This window comes from Atheta coriaria, unplaced genomic scaffold (assembly GCF_025399875.1).
Source record: "Atheta coriaria isolate IRGN ID8LTWV9N9 unplaced genomic scaffold, Caltech_Dcor_3.1 hic_scaffold_3_pilon, whole genome shotgun sequence".
Lineage (NCBI taxonomy): Eukaryota > Metazoa > Arthropoda > Insecta > Coleoptera > Staphylinidae > Dalotia > Dalotia coriaria.
This window is the reverse complement of record NW_027045445.1, coordinates 4,369,590-4,387,157: the sequence shown is the minus strand read 5'-3', so window position 1 is coordinate 4,387,157 and position 17,568 is coordinate 4,369,590. Positions and strand designations below refer to the sequence as shown.

The 17,568-nt window shown below is 33.5% G+C and overlaps 5 protein-coding genes, 1 long non-coding RNA gene and 1 other non-coding gene across 10 annotated transcripts; 4 read left to right on the top strand and 3 right to left on the bottom strand.

Annotated features, from left to right (window-relative positions):
* Window positions 1-80: 80 nt before the first annotated feature.
* Window positions 81-1,819, bottom strand: LOC135789598 (sugar transporter SWEET1). The gene is made up of 4 exons (XM_065299518.1): window positions 1,375-1,819; window positions 1,024-1,306; window positions 713-832; window positions 81-605 (listed from the first exon to the last, which is right to left on the bottom strand). Exons 1-4 carry the CDS (start codon window positions 1,542-1,544, stop codon window positions 513-515), a joined length of 666 nt encoding a protein of 221 aa, XP_065155590.1. The 5' UTR covers window positions 1,545-1,819; the 3' UTR covers window positions 81-512.
* An 89-nt stretch (window positions 1,820-1,908) lies between these two features.
* Arfrp1 (ADP-ribosylation factor related protein 1) lies at window positions 1,909-3,144 on the top strand. Its single transcript, XM_065299519.1, has 5 exons — window positions 1,909-2,130; window positions 2,189-2,359; window positions 2,423-2,504; window positions 2,562-2,733; window positions 2,812-3,144. The coding sequence occupies exons 1-5, from the start codon at window positions 2,038-2,040 to the stop codon at window positions 2,897-2,899; spliced, it is 606 nt and encodes a 201-aa protein (XP_065155591.1). The 5' UTR covers window positions 1,909-2,037; the 3' UTR covers window positions 2,900-3,144.
* Window positions 3,014-4,671, bottom strand: LOC135789602 (uncharacterized). Its single transcript, XR_010547606.1, has 2 exons — window positions 4,529-4,671; window positions 3,014-4,368 (listed from the first exon to the last, which is right to left on the bottom strand). It is a non-coding gene; the product is annotated as an uncharacterized lncRNA (long non-coding RNA).
* AP-1gamma (adaptor protein complex 1, gamma subunit) lies at window positions 3,273-9,714 on the top strand. 3 transcript variants are annotated; one of them, XM_065299504.1, is made up of 15 exons: window positions 4,367-4,439; window positions 4,672-4,741; window positions 4,811-4,872; window positions 5,057-5,198; window positions 5,257-5,445; window positions 5,506-5,744; window positions 5,821-5,897; window positions 6,765-6,860; window positions 6,914-7,459; window positions 7,524-7,867; window positions 7,932-8,166; window positions 8,230-8,500; window positions 8,563-8,723; window positions 8,788-8,880; window positions 8,935-9,714. In XM_065299504.1, the coding sequence occupies exons 2-15, from the start codon at window positions 4,722-4,724 to the stop codon at window positions 9,034-9,036; spliced, it is 2,577 nt and encodes an 858-aa protein (XP_065155576.1). In that variant the 5' UTR covers window positions 4,367-4,439; window positions 4,672-4,721; the 3' UTR covers window positions 9,037-9,714. The 3 variants fall into 3 exon arrangements, with proteins under 3 accessions (XP_065155575.1, XP_065155576.1, XP_065155577.1); XM_065299503.1 differs by lacking the exons at window positions 4,367-4,439; window positions 4,672-4,741 and adding an exon at window positions 3,273-3,460; XM_065299505.1 differs by lacking the exon at window positions 4,367-4,439 and having other exon boundaries at window positions 4,584-4,741.
* Window positions 9,715-9,785: 71 nt separating this feature from the next.
* Window positions 9,786-11,869, bottom strand: CSN5 (COP9 signalosome subunit 5). 2 transcript variants are annotated; one of them, XM_065299512.1, is made up of 4 exons: window positions 11,728-11,869; window positions 10,834-10,990; window positions 10,538-10,772; window positions 9,786-10,479 (listed from the first exon to the last, which is right to left on the bottom strand). In XM_065299512.1, exons 2-4 carry the CDS (start codon window positions 10,986-10,988, stop codon window positions 9,838-9,840), a joined length of 1,032 nt encoding a protein of 343 aa, XP_065155584.1. In that variant the 5' UTR covers window positions 10,989-10,990; window positions 11,728-11,869; the 3' UTR covers window positions 9,786-9,837. The 2 variants fall into 2 exon arrangements, with proteins under 2 accessions (XP_065155584.1, XP_065155583.1); XM_065299511.1 differs by lacking the exon at window positions 11,728-11,869 and adding an exon at window positions 11,168-11,348.
* Window positions 11,870-11,911: 42 nt separating this feature from the next.
* On the top strand, window positions 11,912-13,869 carry LOC135789596 (23 kDa integral membrane protein-like). Its single transcript, XM_065299515.1, has 5 exons — window positions 11,912-12,129; window positions 12,218-12,409; window positions 12,467-12,646; window positions 12,828-13,031; window positions 13,167-13,869. The coding sequence occupies exons 1-5, from the start codon at window positions 12,073-12,075 to the stop codon at window positions 13,362-13,364; spliced, it is 831 nt and encodes a 276-aa protein (XP_065155587.1). The 5' UTR covers window positions 11,912-12,072; the 3' UTR covers window positions 13,365-13,869.
* On the top strand, window positions 12,683-12,762 carry TRNAL-UAG (transfer RNA leucine (anticodon UAG)). Its single transcript has one exon. It is a non-coding gene; the product is annotated as a tRNA-Leu (tRNA).
* Window positions 13,870-17,568: the final 3,699 nt, after the last annotated feature.

The following is a 17,568-nucleotide window of genomic DNA, read 5'->3' as shown; positions in this document are numbered from 1 at the left end:
AACTTTTTTGTGACAAAATTGGTGTAAAACGCTAAATTTAACGTTTTATAATTAATTACATGAATTAACAATTGTAAATATACAAAATATCACTATTTATTCTTTTCATGCAGTAAAACATCACCTATAAGATCTATTTCAACAATTTCAAAATTTAACTTTAACTTTGAGCCAACTGGTTTCACTTTAAACTAATTAATTTTTTAAACATTTGAATGATTTTAACATTATATCATAAATATTTATACTGGTATAACTGGTAATAGTCAATATTTACTTGGCATTCATTTGATTGCACCAATTTTCACCTATTTTCCTACTTAAATTTAATTCTGATTGTTTTATTGTCCTGCAGTGAATTAGTGTAAATGTCTTTTAAGTAACTATATAGATTGTAGTCTATTACGTAATTTTTAACACTTCAAGTAATACCGGAATGATAATAAATTGTCTAGTTTTCATGCAAAAATACTAATTTTAAGAAAATTGCGTACACAAATCTTATTTTTGCTTTATTGCTTCTTCTTTTTCTTGTCGGTGCCAGGATAACGTGCAATTAGGATTAATTGCACGAAACACAACAAAGTTCCCAAGAGATTTTGAATCTAGAACAAAAAAATAACAAATTTAAAGTTTAAAACAACGCCATTTTGACCTAACCTCACATTTTTCACAAAAAAAAATTGTTTTTATTTAATTTAATGAAACTTACCACCATAAAATTGTTCTTTAGAATAATTCCATACATCAACCAGAGAATTGTGACAATGAAACCCATAAATGTCATGGGTAATGGTATCATCGATGCATCTTCTTTAGCAATAATGGTTTTCTACAATATTAACCAACATTTAGCATAACACAGCACATTTTAAAATAAAACATTACACAATCAACACAATAAATCACTGATTACTTGACAAAATAAAAGTTTAAATAGACTACACAAGCAAAATTTGTTGATAAAGCAATTACTCAGCAAATTTTATAGGTTCAAGGTACAAATAATCAAAAAATAATTACCACTTCAGCCAATGGACTTCCCATTAACAGCAACATGAGTGCTGTCACAATAAAACTATACCTGAACTCAACTAAATCAGGATTCTCATATGCTACATAAGTAAGGAGAATAGCAATAAGTGCAGATCCTTTCAAAGCAGGCACAATCACCTCCTGATACTTATCCAGTGCATAAGTTAGATAAAAGCCCAAATACAGTGAGTTCAAAAGAATTGCGGCCACATTCACATTGAACATGTTTGGATCATTGAGTAAAATTGCAAATTTCAGTACTAAAATACCTCTAAAAAACAAAAGCAATACTTATACAACATGTTTAATTAGTTTTAATGCAGTGTAATCAATACTTACATCACAATACCACCTACAAATGGCATTGAAGAGAATCCTTTGGTAGATCCCTTGTTATAAATGTCTTTACAGATAAACATTCCAGAAAAAAATTGTAAAATTGTGACCACACTGGCTGTAGGCCCAATTGTCTCTTTGTAAGGGTCTAATAATTCCGCGAAAGCCTCCATCTTTTAGATTTTTGTTCTTTTACCCGTATAAAATTTGTATTTGTTTCACTGGAGTTGCGTCCAATTGCACTACTCACAGCGAAGTGAAACAAGCGCGTTGGTGTATTGAATATTTAATGGTGCGCTGTCGTTGTTTATCTAAGTGGTTTACCCAGCTCAATTCAACGCGCATTCCACGCATTAAGTTACACGCCTTGAGCAACTTCGACCGCTTCGATATCATTCCGTGTGAGCTGTGATCATTGCGAAACTGATTAATTTAATGAGCTTTTCGAAGCGACGCGCGATGTCAGATCAAACGTCATCATATTATCATATGTGAATTCTATGTTCAAGTTAGGCAACCAATATTACACGCAGCATATATATGAATACGCAACAAATTTATGTCGTGCTTTCTAACCGTAGAAATGTGCGCAGCTGTCATTCCCGTTTCGTGTTTATTTTTCTTAAATTAGTTAATTAATTCGCTCGTATGTAGCCGTTATCAATAATGTATACACTTATGCATGGTTTTTATAAGTACATGGTACAAAAAGACGAATTTTGCGTGCTCATCTTAGGCCTGGACAATGCTGGCAAAACAGTAAGTCTGCTGTCAACTAAAGCCTTAATTAATTTGCTTAATATTTCCATAATTTTAGACTTATCTGGAAGCAGCCAAGACTAAACTCACAAAAAACTATAAGGGAATGCATCCTAGCAAAATCACGACGACTGTTGGTTTGAATATAGGCAAAATTGATGTGAATGGAATCAGATTAAACTTTTGGGATCTTGGTGGCCAAACAGAATTACAATCTTTATGGGATAAGGTAAAATGGAATATTTGTAAATGTCATGTGACATTTTTTATAATTTTATATACTCTGTTGTAGTATTATGCTGAATCACATGGTATTATTTACATTGTTGATTCAAATGACAGGGAAAGGATAGATGAATCCAAAGAAACTTTTGGTAACTTAAATAGCACTATAAAAGCTTAAATAATAAAATAATTGATGAATTTTTTAGATAAAATGATAGCCAATGAGAATCTACAAGGTATTCCTTTATTAGTGTTAGCAAATAAGCAAGATATACCTGAATGTATGGGTGTGCGAGAAGTGAAACCTATTTTTAACAAAAATGCTCATTTGATTGGTAAAAGAGATTGTATGGTGATGCCTGTATCAGCACTAACAGGGTAAATATTAATCTTCAAATATTTACATCTCAAAATAGTAAAATTAAAAATTTTAATAAATTTGTTTTAATTTTTCAGAGAAGGCGTTGATGAAGGCATTAGATGGTTAGTTGATTGTGTAAAACGAAACGTCTTTCTGCGCCCACCAAAAAATAACGAAAACTAAGTACACACATAAATATTCATATAACATATACAAAATTTAAAGATTTTTAAAACTTTTATATAGTTTTATAAGAAAAAAGTGTATTTTTCCTTTAAATACTTAAAATTCCGCAAATACTTAAAGAAAATCAATATTTATTTATATAAAAATACATTTATACACACTGTAAACACACACTGCACTCTTCACAATATGTACAATATTTAATTTCAAGTAATTTGTAAATAGAACAAACATTTTATTAACGTAGAAATCTCTTTAGTGCCTTTTATACGCACGGCAGTCAAATGGTAAACACGTCAGACCGAGATAAATCGTGTGAAATGTAACAAATGTATCGCGATAAGCCTTATCAATGTACCTGCGTACACTGTGTGCATTTCCAAGCTCGCTTCACATCTTTGATAATGTAATTGATAGAAAATTTCTGACACGGCGCATCTGTTACTAATCATTGACTAGTTTCAACGCATAACTGATTATTAATTGAGAGATACACAAAAGGATGTATCCGTATTTCGAATCGGATTGGAGTGTGCTTCCGCCCGAGCTAAATCGCAGGTGAGAATTTATTATAGAAATGCTTGATACGTGGTGTGATGAATCAAGGTGTGTGAATGTAAAGCGTGAATGAATGCAACTGTATTGCTTACAATGGAAATTTTTCGTGTGACGTTCGTTTATCAGCCTGCTAGTGAAGACTGAATGTGTGCGCTGCGTTCGCCTTCTAGTTTATTTAGGTGTTTGTAAAGGAAATTGTTTAAAAGCGCGCCGCGCTTTAAATGATATGCTAGCAAGTTTTTTTTCAATTTATATGTGTGAGTGTAATGTTTGCTTGTAGAGGCGTTGTTGCCGCTTTTCTTTTGTAGTTTTGTTCAATCAAAAGTTCTTTATTGCATTTCTACTCGTTGTATTTATGGTAAATGTTTATATTTCGTTTTATTTGGTTTATTTTAGTCTAATAATGAATGAAATAAGTGATAAAAGGTCATAACCTGCAAAAATGCTGACAAAAATTTACTAATCTGTTAATGCTTGTAACTTTTGATATAAAACTGTAATCTTTGCAATATTAGTAAATATATGTACGTAATTTAATACTAGATGCATAGAAGTAAAAATATTAACTTTTGCAAGTCATGTTTTTAAACAATGAGTCAAAAAAGTTTTGACATTTCATTATCTGCAACCAGTTTAGGTTAATAAACAATTTTTGTTTTATTATTTTGACTATTTCAATCTTTAAAAATGTTGCTAATTTAATTGACTGCGGTGTTATTTGATTCTGTTTGCAGAAATAATTAGTATATATTTGAAATGTATTCAAATGTGTTACTGCTGCGCCTGCCAACTTGGCAGCGTTGGCCATTTTGCGAATGGTTCGTGCGTGTGTTGCCCGTTGTCCGTTGCTGGTTGCAGGCTGATAGGCTAATGTCACAAAGTGAAGTCAGCTTAGGCGAAGGGATGGTCTGAAAAGTAATTCGTGGCCGACCGTGAGCGCAAAGGATATTTTTCGTTGTGTTGTGCTTTATTTTCACCGGTGAGTGCAGTGCGTGCGCCCGCCTCGCAACACGTTGATTGCAGCTCGTCGGCGGTGTATCTATACAGCAGGTGCACACTACTGCCTACCTGTATGTTGTGTGTACTTGCTGCATATTCATAAAATAACTCGATTAAAATCCATTAACGTTGCTCGATCGACCATATATAATTGATTCCATCGGCGCGTGTTTGATTGAATTCGACACTAATTTATGTTTCTGGTTGTCTAGTGCTTGTGGCTTGAAATACTTGTGTCTGTCTCCACTGTTTGTGTACCACTATGAATGCCTCTGAACATGGGTAATTATTAACTAATGCTTGTAGTGTGGTGTTGAGTTGTGTTGTTTAATGCTTATTATTTGGTTTCAGATTTAATCCAGCCTTCAATATGGCCACCATTAAGCAGGTCATCAATGAAGCTGTTGAAAGAGGTTAGAATTAATAGAAAAAATAGTTTAATTAAACATTTTCATTGTTTTCTGAGCTTAGAAGGCAATTAAAACATCATATGACTATGAATTTACATTGAATAACTAGTTGTTATCATTCAACTAGATTATAATACAAATGTTCTTTAAATTTCATGAAATTTTCATAAACTTTTCATGTTTTCAGTCCGTATGCCGACACCTATGCGCTTGCGTGACTTAATTCGACAAATTCGAGCCGCACGCACCGCAGCCGAAGAAAGAAGTGTTGTAAATAAGGAATGTGCATATATTAGGTCAACTTTTCGTGAAGAAGATGTCGTCTGGAGGTAAATTCTCCCAATTATTACATTAATATCACATAAATTCATATATGTATTGTTTAAGATGTCGCAATATTGCTAAATTGTTATACATTCACATGCTGGGGTATCCTGCACATTTTGGTCAACTAGAATGTCTGAAACTCATCGCAAGTCAAAGATTTACAGACAAAAGGATTGGTTATTTAGGTGCAATGTTGCTACTTGATGAAAGACAAGATGTACATTTACTGATTACGAATTGTTTAAAAAAGTAAGTAAATTAATCCATATAAAAGTTATTTATTAAACAAAGGCTAATTTTATTTTAAAGTGATTTAAATTCACCAACGCAATTTGTCGTGGGTCTTGCATTATGCACACTGGGAGCAATTGCATCACCCGAAATGGCGCGCGATTTGGCTGGTGAAGTAGAACGTCTAATGAAGTCCCCCAATGCGTACATTCGTAAAAAAGCAGCGCTCTGTGCATATCGCATCATCAAACGTGTGCCAGAACTAATGGAGATCTTTCTACCAGCGACGCGCAGCATGTTATCCGAGAAAAATCACGGTATGACTCATGTTGTTTTAAATTACAATTGCGTTGTGGTTGTGTTTTTTATACTAATTCTGGTTTTACCTTGAAGGTGTCTTGATTACCGGCGTGACTTTAATCACAGAAATGTGCGAGCATAGTCCCGACACGTTGAATCACTTCAAAAAGGTAAGCGCATACATTTTATCAATGCATACATATTAACTAACGAGTTTTTGTAACTTTTAACATTTGTACATTGTACATATTTAGATCTGGTGATATTTGGAATGCGATTAATCTGATTTTTGTGATTGCGAACAATTTTTAATCAAATTTTGTGTTCGTGTACGTCTTCAGCATGTACAATCCTGTTTTTTATGTATTTGTACTCACGTTGTGTCTCTCCTGCATAATTTACTAACTAGGTTGTTTTGTCTAGGACTGTTCAAACTGTGAGGTATGCTATTGTTGAAAGTTGATTGTTTGTTGTTACAAAATGGACGCTTTATCGTTTGTTATCTTCAGCTTAACACATTCCGACTCATTAAATGCGTTTGTTTTTTGTTTATCTCGAAATAATCTTTCTGGATTTTACAGTTTTACAGTTATGTACGGCCAGTTTTCAAAAATATTCGCAATTGGCAAGTGAACAACAAAAAATACAAAATACAACAAATTAACCCAAATATTTTGTAAACTTGTAGTCTGAAGCTTCGCCATTGTTAGAAAAGCAATCATCAGCAATTAATTTCGAATCATTTCATGTGTGTTACTTACTTGTTATAGTATTGTGATTGTATTCAATAGTTGCACGTGTTCATAATCGTAAATTGAAGTTGGACGCGTGATTTTATTGATGTTAATTAATGTAGCTTGTTGGCCGCTGGACGAACGCATCGTAAACGACTAATTGTTCGATTTCATGATGATTATCATGAAACACGCTGCTGTCAACCAAAAAGGACATGAAGTAGCTGGTTTTATTTGTATTAGCACTCATCGCTGCTTTTTTCTCGTGCAATTAAATGATTTTAACATAAATATTCATTTCAGATTGTTCCGAATCTGGTACGCATTCTAAAAAATCTTATCCTGGCTGGATATTCGCCTGAACATGATGTTTCTGGTGTTAGTGATCCATTCTTACAGGTAAAAATTAATTTTAATAAAAAAACAAATATTTGATGGAATATCTTGTGCAGGTTAAAATTCTAAAATTATTACGAGTTCTTGGTAAAAATGACATTGATGCTTCGGAAGCAATGAACGATATTCTCGCTCAGGTTGCAACTAACACAGAAACAAGCAAAAACGTTGGTAATACCATTTTGTATGAGACAGTATTGTCCATTATGGATATCAAGTCAGAGGGTGGATTGCGCGTGCTGGCTGTGAACATCCTCGGTCGGTTTCTTATAAATAACGATAAGAATATTCGTTATGTTGCGTTGAACACTCTGCTGCGTACTGTTCACGTGGATACGTCCGCTGTGCAAAGACATCGCTCAACGATATTGGAGTGTTTGAAAGATCCTGATGTATCAATACGGCGACGTGCAATGGAATTGTCATTTGCGCTCATAAACACGCAAAATATTCGTACGATGATGAAAGAATTACTCGTGTTTCTTGAACGTGCTGATCCTGAATTCAAGGCGCAATGTTCTTCGAATATTGTGCTCGCTGCTGAGCGATACTCGCCTAACAAGAAGTGGCATTTGGATACTTTGCTCAAAGTCTTAGTTGCCGTAAGAAATATTTTAATTTTTACTTGTTAATATCTTAATTAAATTTAAATTTTTATGAATCTAGGCTGGAAATTATGTTCGTGACGATGTAATAACATGCACGATACAATTGATTTCCGAAACGACGTCGCAGCAAGGATACATCACGCTGCAACTGTGGAAATTCTTAGCTGAAGATACAATGGATAAACAGCCGCTAATTCAAGTTGCCACGTGGGCAATTGGTGAATACGGTGATATGCTTCTGACCACTGAGATTGAGGACGCGCACGATGTGAAGCGACCGGCTGAAGATGATGTTATTGATGTGTATCATCGTCTTTTGTGGTCGCCGCAGAACTCAACCATAACTAAACAGTACACGTTGATGTCTTTGACGAAATTAAGCACTAGATTTTCATCAATTACGTAAGTTATTATAATTTTTACTTATGTTTAACTGATATTATTGATAATTTTCTTGGTTTTGTAGTAAAATTCAACAAATAGTGAGCACGTTCAGCTCTAGTTTGCACATAGAACTTCAACAGCGTGGCGTGGAATTTTCGCAATTGTTTGGCAAGTATGGTAATTTACGGCCTGCGTTGTTGGAGCGAATGCCGCCCATGGAAATGACACGTAGCTCGGATGCTCAGACCAATGGAGATTCGGATCTTAACGATATGAAGCTGGATGATAGTCCACAGCATCATATAAATAATGAATCCGTAAGTGAAACATTTCAAAATTTTACAAAACATTAATTTAATTTTCTTTCTGAAATATTACAGAACGCTCTTCTTGATTTATTGGGAGGCGATGGCAGTGACATGGATATCATTAAACCGAACTCCACGACGACCTCAAGCCAGCCGGTCTCAAATAGTAATAATCAAGACCTGCTGGATCTGTTAGGCGGATTGGATACACTTTCGTCGCCGATGCCGCCGGCTGATACCGGCATTGGGCTTATTTTGGAAAACAACAATCCGGTCACAAACAATGTCAACTCGAACTCGAACTTTTTGACCGGCGATTTCCTCAATACTAATTCAGTTAATGGTACTTATTATCATTTTAAATCTTTAATTGTATTAAATTTATTGTTTTTGTTTAATTTTTAGAAGTTGACGTGCCTACAATAACGGCGTTCGACCGAGACGGCTTGAAAATCATGTTCGCGCTGGAAAAGATCGAAAGCAACTCGATTTCCATCAATGTCACGGCGTCGAATCATACGCTCTCAAATATGACTGACTTTTTATTCCAAGCTGCCGTTCCTAAGGTAAAATTTGCATTATTACTAAATTTTTCTTAAAAATATGTTATTTATCTAAAAATATCTGCAGACATTCCAATTACAAATGTTATCACCGTCGGGCACTGTGATTTCTCCGAACGGGGTTGTGACGCAAGTTTTACGAGTGGTTAATCCATCAAAGGTAAATTTATCTTGTATATCCCACTCAATATTTATATTAATTTTGCGATTCTAGAGTGCATTACGCATGCGCCTGAGAATTTCCTACTCGCTGGATGGCAACATCGTTCAGGAGCAGACGGAGGTAAACAATTTCCCGACGGAGGTCTGGGATTGACGCAACGTCGGTTAATACACTCACGAACGTAACGTATACAGACATAACGCAAAAATGAGAAGAGAAAAAACGACAATTAGCTGATAACATGCTGCACAGAAATACGTCTTTTACCCCGGACAGGTTTTAATAAGTAAATCTAAATGATAAGAAGTCTATATGATGATATAATATGAGAAATTAAGCAAAGAGAAGAATCTACTTTTTTCATATAAATACTACCTAAGCGATTAGGACGAGACACAAACAATACACACCGCAACACACACAATAGTTATGTTTTTAGTGAGAGACACCAACGTTTTTATCATTAATCAATTGAATCAAATGATTATACGAGCTAAGATTTAATTTAGACAGTACTTAATTACTTTGTAAGAATGGTGAGATAACTTTTTAGTTTATTATTGTTTGCGTTATCATTTTACGGGGACAAACAATTCAGAAACTTAAAAAATCGAAAGCATATCTACTTAAAACTTGCACACGGAAATTTTCAGCTACGAAAATGAAATCTAAATTACATTAACACCTCCGCCACCCCCGAAAACGTGCGCCATATGGTTTTTTTGAAGTGATTTCTTGCTTGTCCTACTTATTCTTGATTATATTTGCTTGTTATATTTATCATGTTATTTACGTCCATATTAGATAATGAATAAACCATTATGTAAATAACGCGGCGATGCAGACACCTTCCTTCTATATGTGTATCGTACGGCACAATAAAATTGTTTAACAAAACGCAGTTTATCCAATCAATCAGAAAATGTAATTTAAATTTAAGAAAACTTAGAAAATTCAGTTAGTAATCGCATTGTTACAGTTTCCATTAAACAGGCGATCTTTGATCATCTGCGCCATTAGACCATGAATTATCTCAATCGTAGTCTTGCAGCTGTCTTTTGTCGCCTTGAGAAGTTTATCTTCTGATCGTTTTTCGTGTGGATCAGGCCCGCCGACCATGAAACCACCGCGTCCGAGCGCAGCTTCTGATTGTTCCAACTTTTCAGACAAGTCATAGATTTGTCCGGTGGTGTAATCCGCGTTGGTTAATAAACTGGATGAACTTAGAGTGTTCACCCAGTATTTATTCCATAGGGAATCTAATAGACGCCGATCCAAGGCGGATTTGAAGTAGGTTACTTCTAGAGAGTAGTATTGTTTGCAATGCACGCCGAAATCTTCGATTTTATTCAGTGGGATCGTTTGATATTCGGATGGTTCGTCGTTCTGGGACTTGTAGCCTTTGGGGTAGGTCCTGAACGCGCCGAGGCAAACTTTTCCGGATGAGATTGTGCGCACTGGGTCGATGACAATAGCGACGAATGGCTCCTGATAGCTTTGATTCGTCATTTGCGTGGAGACATCGATGCCGGATAGCCAACAACCATAGCCTGGATGGCTGTGGTACCATCCAATTGCGTTTTCTTCACGGCCAACCTAAATATTAAGAAAAATAGTAAAAATACAAACAAATTCATTTTTAAATTGTTTTTACCAATTTTGCAGAAGTAATATATGAACTCATGTATTCATATGCTTGGGCTTGAGCATTTACTCTGGTTTCAGTACCTTCTACAGGCAGAGCAAATGAATCCATAACAAACATGGTGTTTCCATCAACTTTTCCTAAAAGTAGTCCCATTACTTCTAAGGTTCCACCTGATCTGGCATGCATCACCATTTTTAGCAATGCCAGTGCTGATATTTTGATGTCTTTAAAGAAATTTGGACTGTAAATAAGCCAATTGATTAGTAATATGTTAAATATACTAAAAATTATGAAATTATTACTCTTTATCCCATGGTTTTGCTTTCAAAATATCCTGCTGCTGTTGTTTGTCATATCTGTAGATCTCATCAACAGAATTGATTGTTTCTATCTTATTCTGAAGCTCCCAAGTCTTCTGACCGATTGTTCTTTGTGAATCCGACGAAGTACCCGCCATAGCTATGATATTAAACAATAAAAAATAATTTTAATGTTGCACCGCAGATATTATAGGTTAAAATGGAAGAAAATGAGAATTTTATTGAATTAATTAAGAATTTTGAGTGAGAATGATGTTTAAACTGTTACTAAATAAAGTAATCTTATATAAGGATCAACGAAATGTTCATAATTTACCTGCTGATAATTAAATCAACGCTAGATTATTTGTTTTGACACTGCGGAAAACAAAGAATAGAAGTGTTTTCACTGAGAAGTGAAACTGGTTGCCTACACTTATTTCCAGTTCTGTAGGTTGCATGTATTAAGAACCTGTATATTACATATTTGAGAAAAGTAATAAAAGCGGAGGTCAAGTTATTATTTTGTTGCTCTCTTTCAAGGAACGATGAAGTCATCAATTATAATTTCAAACTATAGTGATTACTCATCGTCTAATAAACTTATATATTCAAACCATGAAGGATAACAACTAACCAATTACAATATCTATTAACATCCGAATTTATTATTAAATCATGCGATGCGCAAGTTACTCAGGTCAGGCGACTTCCTGTGATCAAAAAGTTGCATACCGCATACCACAAACCCATTCGTACGCCGCATAGAACCAGATTTTTCAAAATTATTTATAGACCTACTTAGGAAATACTAACATCTCGCATCTCCAACTCGCATACTCTGAATATATATCGGAGACATGACCTTTAAAACTAAAATAATGTACAATTCTATACCTATTGGGTTTCATTCACACTCATCACTTAAAAGCACTCGCGGCGAACAAAACAAAAACGCACATAATTATTATTTCGGCGAGAATCGTGCTTCTGCCGTGTTTATCATTTCGTTACCGCGGCGCGCCGTGCGTCGTCCTTCAAAGTTGTTTTGTAATTCCAACGATTCCAACTTCCAACATTCATCGTCGCGAGCTCGCACAAAGCGAAAGTGAAATCATGCACGCTTAATCAAGTCGCGCGCAGTGCGTGGTCAGCAGTACTCGGATATGAAGACTTAAAAACCAACTAAGATAAGCTAACTTAACTAGGATCACTAGGATAACATGTGAGTGACGTGTCAAGATGCCATCCCTTCAACTGAAAGAGATATTTTGTCTCATTTATTCCGCCGTCCTGTTTGTAAGTGAATTGAATGCGCGCAGCGCTTGATAAATTACTATCAACATAAAAAATAAATCAGTGAGTACAATTGTATGTAATTTTTTAGTTTACTGGAGCACTCCTGATTGGAAGCGCGGTCGTGCTCACATACAAAGTTCTTTTCTACCATTTCACATTTATTCCAAACAACACAATTGGTCCATTCATTGTGTTGCTCACTGTTGGCATTCTGCATCTACTCATCACATGGATTGGGGTCAAAGGGCCAAGCAAGGAGCATGACTTTTTTATTATTATGGTAGTAATATATAAATATAAACTTATCTTATATTAATTGTGATGTATTTGCTTTTAGTTTGTGATAATAACTATAATATTATTAGTGGTAGAATTATCAGTGGGAATATGGAGTCTTGTTCTACGTTCCAAGGTGGAAGAGCGTAGCGTGGGCTTGATGAGAAAATCGCAAGAGAAGTACATTCAGGAGTATTCGATCAGTAAAGAGAAGTCGGAGTGGGTTCGGCTGCAAAGCAAGGTTTGTTTACTGTTGTAGTGCGCGCGTTCATCACTAGGCAGCGTGGCCGAGCGGTCTAAGGCGCTGGTTTTAGGCACCAGTCCGAAAGGGCGTGGGTTCGAATCCCACCGCTGTCAAAACTTTTTTTCCTTAAAAATCACTTAAAATAATTTATTTTATGTAATAAATTATATTATTTTAGTTCGAATGCTGTGGTATCAATGGTGTGCAGGATTATGTCAAATTACCACCTTCATGCTTCAAATGCCAATCTGTTGATGTGTTGAACAAGACCCGAACGTGTACTGAGACGTATCAAGTGGGATGTAAGGAGCCATTAGTTAATTATGTACGGAAATTATTACTGGAAGTTGCTTTAATAGGATTTCTCTCAGGGATATTACAGGTAAACAAATTTATTCAATATTTTCATGAAATATCATTTCTAAAAATATGAAATATAAATATTTTTGAACTTGTATCTATGGCAAAACAAAAGGAAAATAAAGAATCACATCACAAATTCTTGCTGTTATTCCAGATCATCGGCGTTGTGGTTTTCGTGGACTTCTACCGTAGCCTGCGGGAGGAACGAGTTCGCCGCGCGGCCAACAGGAGCTCACATCTCCGGCAATCGGCGGCCCGCAGGGACAGGAGCGGTCCCGAATCAGGATCAAATATTGACAGACATGATACACCTCTACGGCTACCACACGCGCCTACCGCCCCGTCGACGTAAGGCTCTCCAGCGCCAGTTTTACGCTTCTAGACTGTCTGACAACAGACGACATGACAATATAGCGGATATATTCAGTTAGACGTAGACATAGGCCTTTTTTTACTATTATTATTCTTATTTCTGTTGGCACGGGTATAACGTGCCCGTCGTTACTTTATTGACCTAGTTTCTAAGACTTTTAAGACTAGTAAGACTAGAACGTATGTACTAAATGTTTAATTTTGTTTTTTTCTTATTATTCTTTGTGTTTATTTATGATTTAATTTAAACAAATTGTTTATACGTAAGCGGAAGTGGTGATGTGTGATATTGTCAGTTTGTTGAATCATTTATAAAGAAAAACTATGATGATACTGATGTGGATATAAAGGATTGATGTAATTGTTGCATAATCGAATATTGATCTTGTTTAAATTTACTCAAGCTATAAGGAAATGCAAACACAGGTAGATGGATGTATTTATTTAGGGCTTTAAAGCATAAAATAACACGAGAGGAAAAGGAATTGAAGACTGTTTTAATATCATATTTCCATTTTCGAATTCGTGTGTCTTTAGATTTTCAGGGCTGAAGTTATTTAGTGAAAATATTTTTGTGTCGAAAGACAGGGCCGAACTTGTTTTGTAAAATTATTTTTGCTCGAAGAACAGGGCCGAACTTTTTGTTTAAAATTATTTTCTGCCGAAAGGCAGGGCCGAACTTTTTGAGTGAAAATATTTTCTGCTGAAGAACAGGGTCGAACTTTTTTTAAAAATATTTTCGTGCGAAATACTCGTGAAAAGATTTTGTCATAAAAAAGTCAAATCTTTTCTCTTTTTTATGTTCAAAATTAAAAGTTGGAATTTTCAAATTCTGTTTTCGGTTTCTGAAAGATCTAATAATTCTTAACAATAAATCTTAGTAAATTTTTAATCAATCACTATTTGTTAAGGCCCTGTGACGGATTGTAATGTTTTTATTTATGATGTATGCTTATGTATTGTTTTTATCGTATATATTTTAAACTGTTAGTTAAATAACAAATATGTATTAAAATAATTTATCAATAAACTTATTTTCTATAATAATCAAGTATATATTTTTTTATTTTTTTACTTTCAGTAAAGGTGTACATAATTAATAAAAATTTGGCGGAGGCGCCTGACATTTAAGTCAGTGATTATGAATATTATTAAAAATTAATAATACCATTAGGTAGAGAGACTCTTAATTACCTTATTAATTTAACTTTTTAGTCAATAATACTTACGGTTTACCCTGTAGATGCTTTGAAGTGAAATCCGAACTTTCAGCGGTACTTAAATACCGATTATCTCAGGAACTAATAGAGATAATCAAAAACGGAAAAGTGCGTTGTGTTCAGCACACAATTCTAAATAAGATAAGATTTTAAAATTTTATTTTTTAATTTTGGAAACGCTATTTTCCCACGCGATTTTCTCGGAAAGTAATACAGATAGAAAGAAACTTTTTGCACTTTTTTCATGTCTTGATAAGGATCAACAAAATGGCAGATTTAGTTTTTTAATTCTAAGAAGTTGACCAAAAACCACTTGAAAAATATCAAGAGGTTACACTTAAGTATTTTGTGGCCTAAAAATTAAACTTTAAGCTACGGGAAAATGGAAAACGCCAATCGATAGGCAATTGCAATGTGATGAAAGATATCCAGTCAATTTTCCGAAAACATCAATATTTCCGAAATGAACTGTGAAAATTAAAACAGACCTAATTGAATCACTTTTCAGATTTCCACGAAACTTTCAAATACGGCGTAGAATTATGCAAGGAATTCATTAGTGAAGGTTTGGTATCGATAACGTTATTAATTTTCGAGTTATTGACCATTTTCATTTATTACATAACTATTAATAATTGATAATATTAAAGTGCTATCTAATGTAAAATTTAATCCTACATTCAAATGTGAAAACCGTTTTTCTTTAACTCTATTAGTTTTCACATTAAAGGCAAAAACTGAATTATACGTTTCCCCTATCATTTCTTAAGCAAAAAATAAAAATTTTAAATTTGACTTTTTTATTACAGAATATGGAAGAAAACGTGATTTGAAACACTTTATCTTAATAAAATTTTGATCTAAGACCTACTGTTTCGACAATAATCACCATAAATGAATTCAATTTTGTGCGAAGTCAAAATTTTTGTTAAAATTGCTAATAGGGCCTAAACGGTGAGTGCTATTAGAAAATTGTTCTGAAATAAATTAATTAGAATTCAATAAGCTATCAGAATCCGAAATCAGATTTGAAAAATTCCTATTTTTAATAATGCATAAAAAAATGAAAAAGTTTTGCCTTTTTTATGACGAAATCTTTTCACGGTTTACGTTTTTTATAGCATAAATTTAAAAGTTGGAATTTTGAAATTTTTTATTCGGATCATGGTAAAACAGTCTATTATAAATCATTTATTTTAGTAAAGTTTTTACGTACAGCCCTTATTTAAGGCCCTATTTACAAAATTGTATTCAATTGTTTTATGCGTATATCTTCTAAACTAAACGTCTAATTGAAATAATCCATTAAAATATTTCATTCATATAATTGTCCTCTTTTATAATCAGCAATAAAAACTTAACATTTTTAATTTATAAAAACATTCAAATAATTATCTAAAATTTGGCGGAGGCGCCTGTCATTCTATAACGTAATTTTAATTATGCTTAAAAATTAATAACACTAATACGTAGAGAAGCTCCTAATATACTTATAAATAAAACTACTTATTCATTAGTACTTACCGTTGACCCTATAAACGCATTTAAGTGAAACGTGTACTTCCAGCTGGACTCAATTACCGATTATCTCCAGAACTAATAGAAATATACATAAAAGGAAAACTGCATTGTGTTCAGTAAAAAATTCTACATATGATATGATTATAAAATATGTATTTTTGAAAGTGTGAAAATTGATTTTCCGACGCGATTTTCTCGATAACTATAAAAGATACAGAAAAACTTTTTGCACTTTCTTCATGTCATGATAAGGAACTATAAAACAGCAGATTTAGTTTTTTGATTCTAAGAAGTTGACCAAACACCTCTTGAAAAATGTCAAGAGGTTACACTTAAGTATTTTGTGGTCTAAAAAATAAACTTTAAGCTACGAGAAAATGGAAAACGCCATTCGATTGAGTATTGCAATGTGATGAAAGATATCCAATCAGTTTTTCAATAACATCAATATTTCCAAAATTACCTGTGAAAATCGAAACGGACCAAAAAGAACCACGGCTCAAATTTTCTTCAAATTTTGTAATCTGATGGAGAAAGATGCCTAGAATCCATTAATCTTGGTTTTGATTCGATATCTAAATTAGTTCTTGAGTTATTGACCATTTTCAATTATTACATAATAGTTGAAATTTTAATATTTCTAAGTGCTATCTAATGTCGAATTATCCCCTGTATATGAATCTGAAAACCATTTTCTGTTAACCCTTATGGTTTCCGAGAAAAGTGCAATAAACTAGATTTTCAGTTTCCTCTATCATTTTATATGTAAAAAGTGAAAATGGAAAATTCTTATTTTTTATGACGGAAAATGGAAGGAACCATAATTTTGGGTATTTTATCTTAGTAAAATTTTGTTATCAGACTGACCATTTTCATAATAATCAGTGTTTTAATTAGTGTAACAAAATTGCCAATAGGGCCTTAAATAAAGGTTGTAGGTAAAAACTTTACTAAAATAAATGATTTGTAATGGCCTGTTTTATCATAATCCGAAAAAAATTTTTCAAAATTCCAACTTTTAAATTTATGCTATAAAAAACATAAACCGTGAAAAGATTTCGTCATAAAAAAGGCAAAACTTTTTCATTTTTTTATGCAGAATTAAAAATAGGAATTTTTCAAATCTGATTTCGGGGTCTGATAGCTTATTGGATTCTAATTAATTTATTTAAGAACAATTTTCCAATATCACTCACCGTGTAGGCCCTATTGGCAATTTTAACAAAAATTTTGACTTCGCACAAAAACGAATTTTAATATGGTGATTATTATCTAATCGATGCATCTTAGAACAAAAATTTACTAAGATAAAGTGTTTAAAATCACGTTTTCTTTAATATTCTGCAATAAAAAAATTTCAATTTTTTTTAAGGTCGAAAACACTCGAAAAAGATTTCGTCATAAAAAAGGCAAAACTTTTACATTTTTTTATCAAGAATTAAA

What these genes read in the sequence shown, in the direction of transcription:
- CSN5 (XM_065299512.1), bottom strand. Translation starts at nt 10,988, where the DNA reads ATGGCGGGTACTTCGTCGGATTCACAAAGAACAATCGGTCAGAAGACT. An exon ending in GCAAAACCATGGGATAAAGA is followed by an intron (nt 10,773 to 10,833) that starts GTAATAATTTCA and finishes GCTTATTTACAG; the next exon opens with TCCAAATTTCTTTAAAGACA. An exon ending in ATATTACTTCTGCAAAATTG is followed by an intron (nt 10,480 to 10,537) that starts GTAAAAACAATT and finishes CTTAATATTTAG; the next exon opens with GTTGGCCGTGAAGAAAACGC.
- AP-1gamma (XM_065299503.1), top strand. Translation starts at nt 3,405, where the DNA reads ATGTATCCGTATTTCGAATCGGATTGGAGTGTGCTTCCGCCCGAGCTA. An exon ending in CCGCCCGAGCTAAATCGCAG is followed by an intron (nt 3,461 to 4,810) that starts GTGAGAATTTAT and finishes ATTTGGTTTCAG; the next exon opens with ATTTAATCCAGCCTTCAATA. An exon ending in ACTAGATTTTCATCAATTAC is followed by an intron (nt 7,868 to 7,931) that starts GTAAGTTATTAT and finishes TTGGTTTTGTAG; the next exon opens with TAAAATTCAACAAATAGTGA.
- LOC135789598 (XM_065299518.1), bottom strand. Translation starts at nt 1,544, where the DNA reads ATGGAGGCTTTCGCGGAATTATTAGACCCTTACAAAGAGACAATTGGG. An exon ending in TTTGTAGGTGGTATTGTGAT is followed by an intron (nt 1,307 to 1,374) that starts GTAAGTATTGAT and finishes TTTGTTTTTTAG; the next exon opens with AGGTATTTTAGTACTGAAAT. An exon ending in GAAGTCCATTGGCTGAAGTG is followed by an intron (nt 833 to 1,023) that starts GTAATTATTTTT and finishes TTAATATTGTAG; the next exon opens with AAAACCATTATTGCTAAAGA.
- LOC135789596 (XM_065299515.1), top strand. Translation starts at nt 12,073, where the DNA reads ATGCCATCCCTTCAACTGAAAGAGATATTTTGTCTCATTTATTCCGCC. An exon ending in ATGACTTTTTTATTATTATG is followed by an intron (nt 12,410 to 12,466) that starts GTAGTAATATAT and finishes ATTTGCTTTTAG; the next exon opens with TTTGTGATAATAACTATAAT. An exon ending in GGGTTCGGCTGCAAAGCAAG is followed by an intron (nt 12,647 to 12,827) that starts GTTTGTTTACTG and finishes ATATTATTTTAG; the next exon opens with TTCGAATGCTGTGGTATCAA.
- Arfrp1 (XM_065299519.1), top strand. Translation starts at nt 2,038, where the DNA reads ATGTATACACTTATGCATGGTTTTTATAAGTACATGGTACAAAAAGAC. An exon ending in TACAATCTTTATGGGATAAG is followed by an intron (nt 2,360 to 2,422) that starts GTAAAATGGAAT and finishes ACTCTGTTGTAG; the next exon opens with TATTATGCTGAATCACATGG. An exon ending in CCTGTATCAGCACTAACAGG is followed by an intron (nt 2,734 to 2,811) that starts GTAAATATTAAT and finishes TTAATTTTTCAG; the next exon opens with AGAAGGCGTTGATGAAGGCA.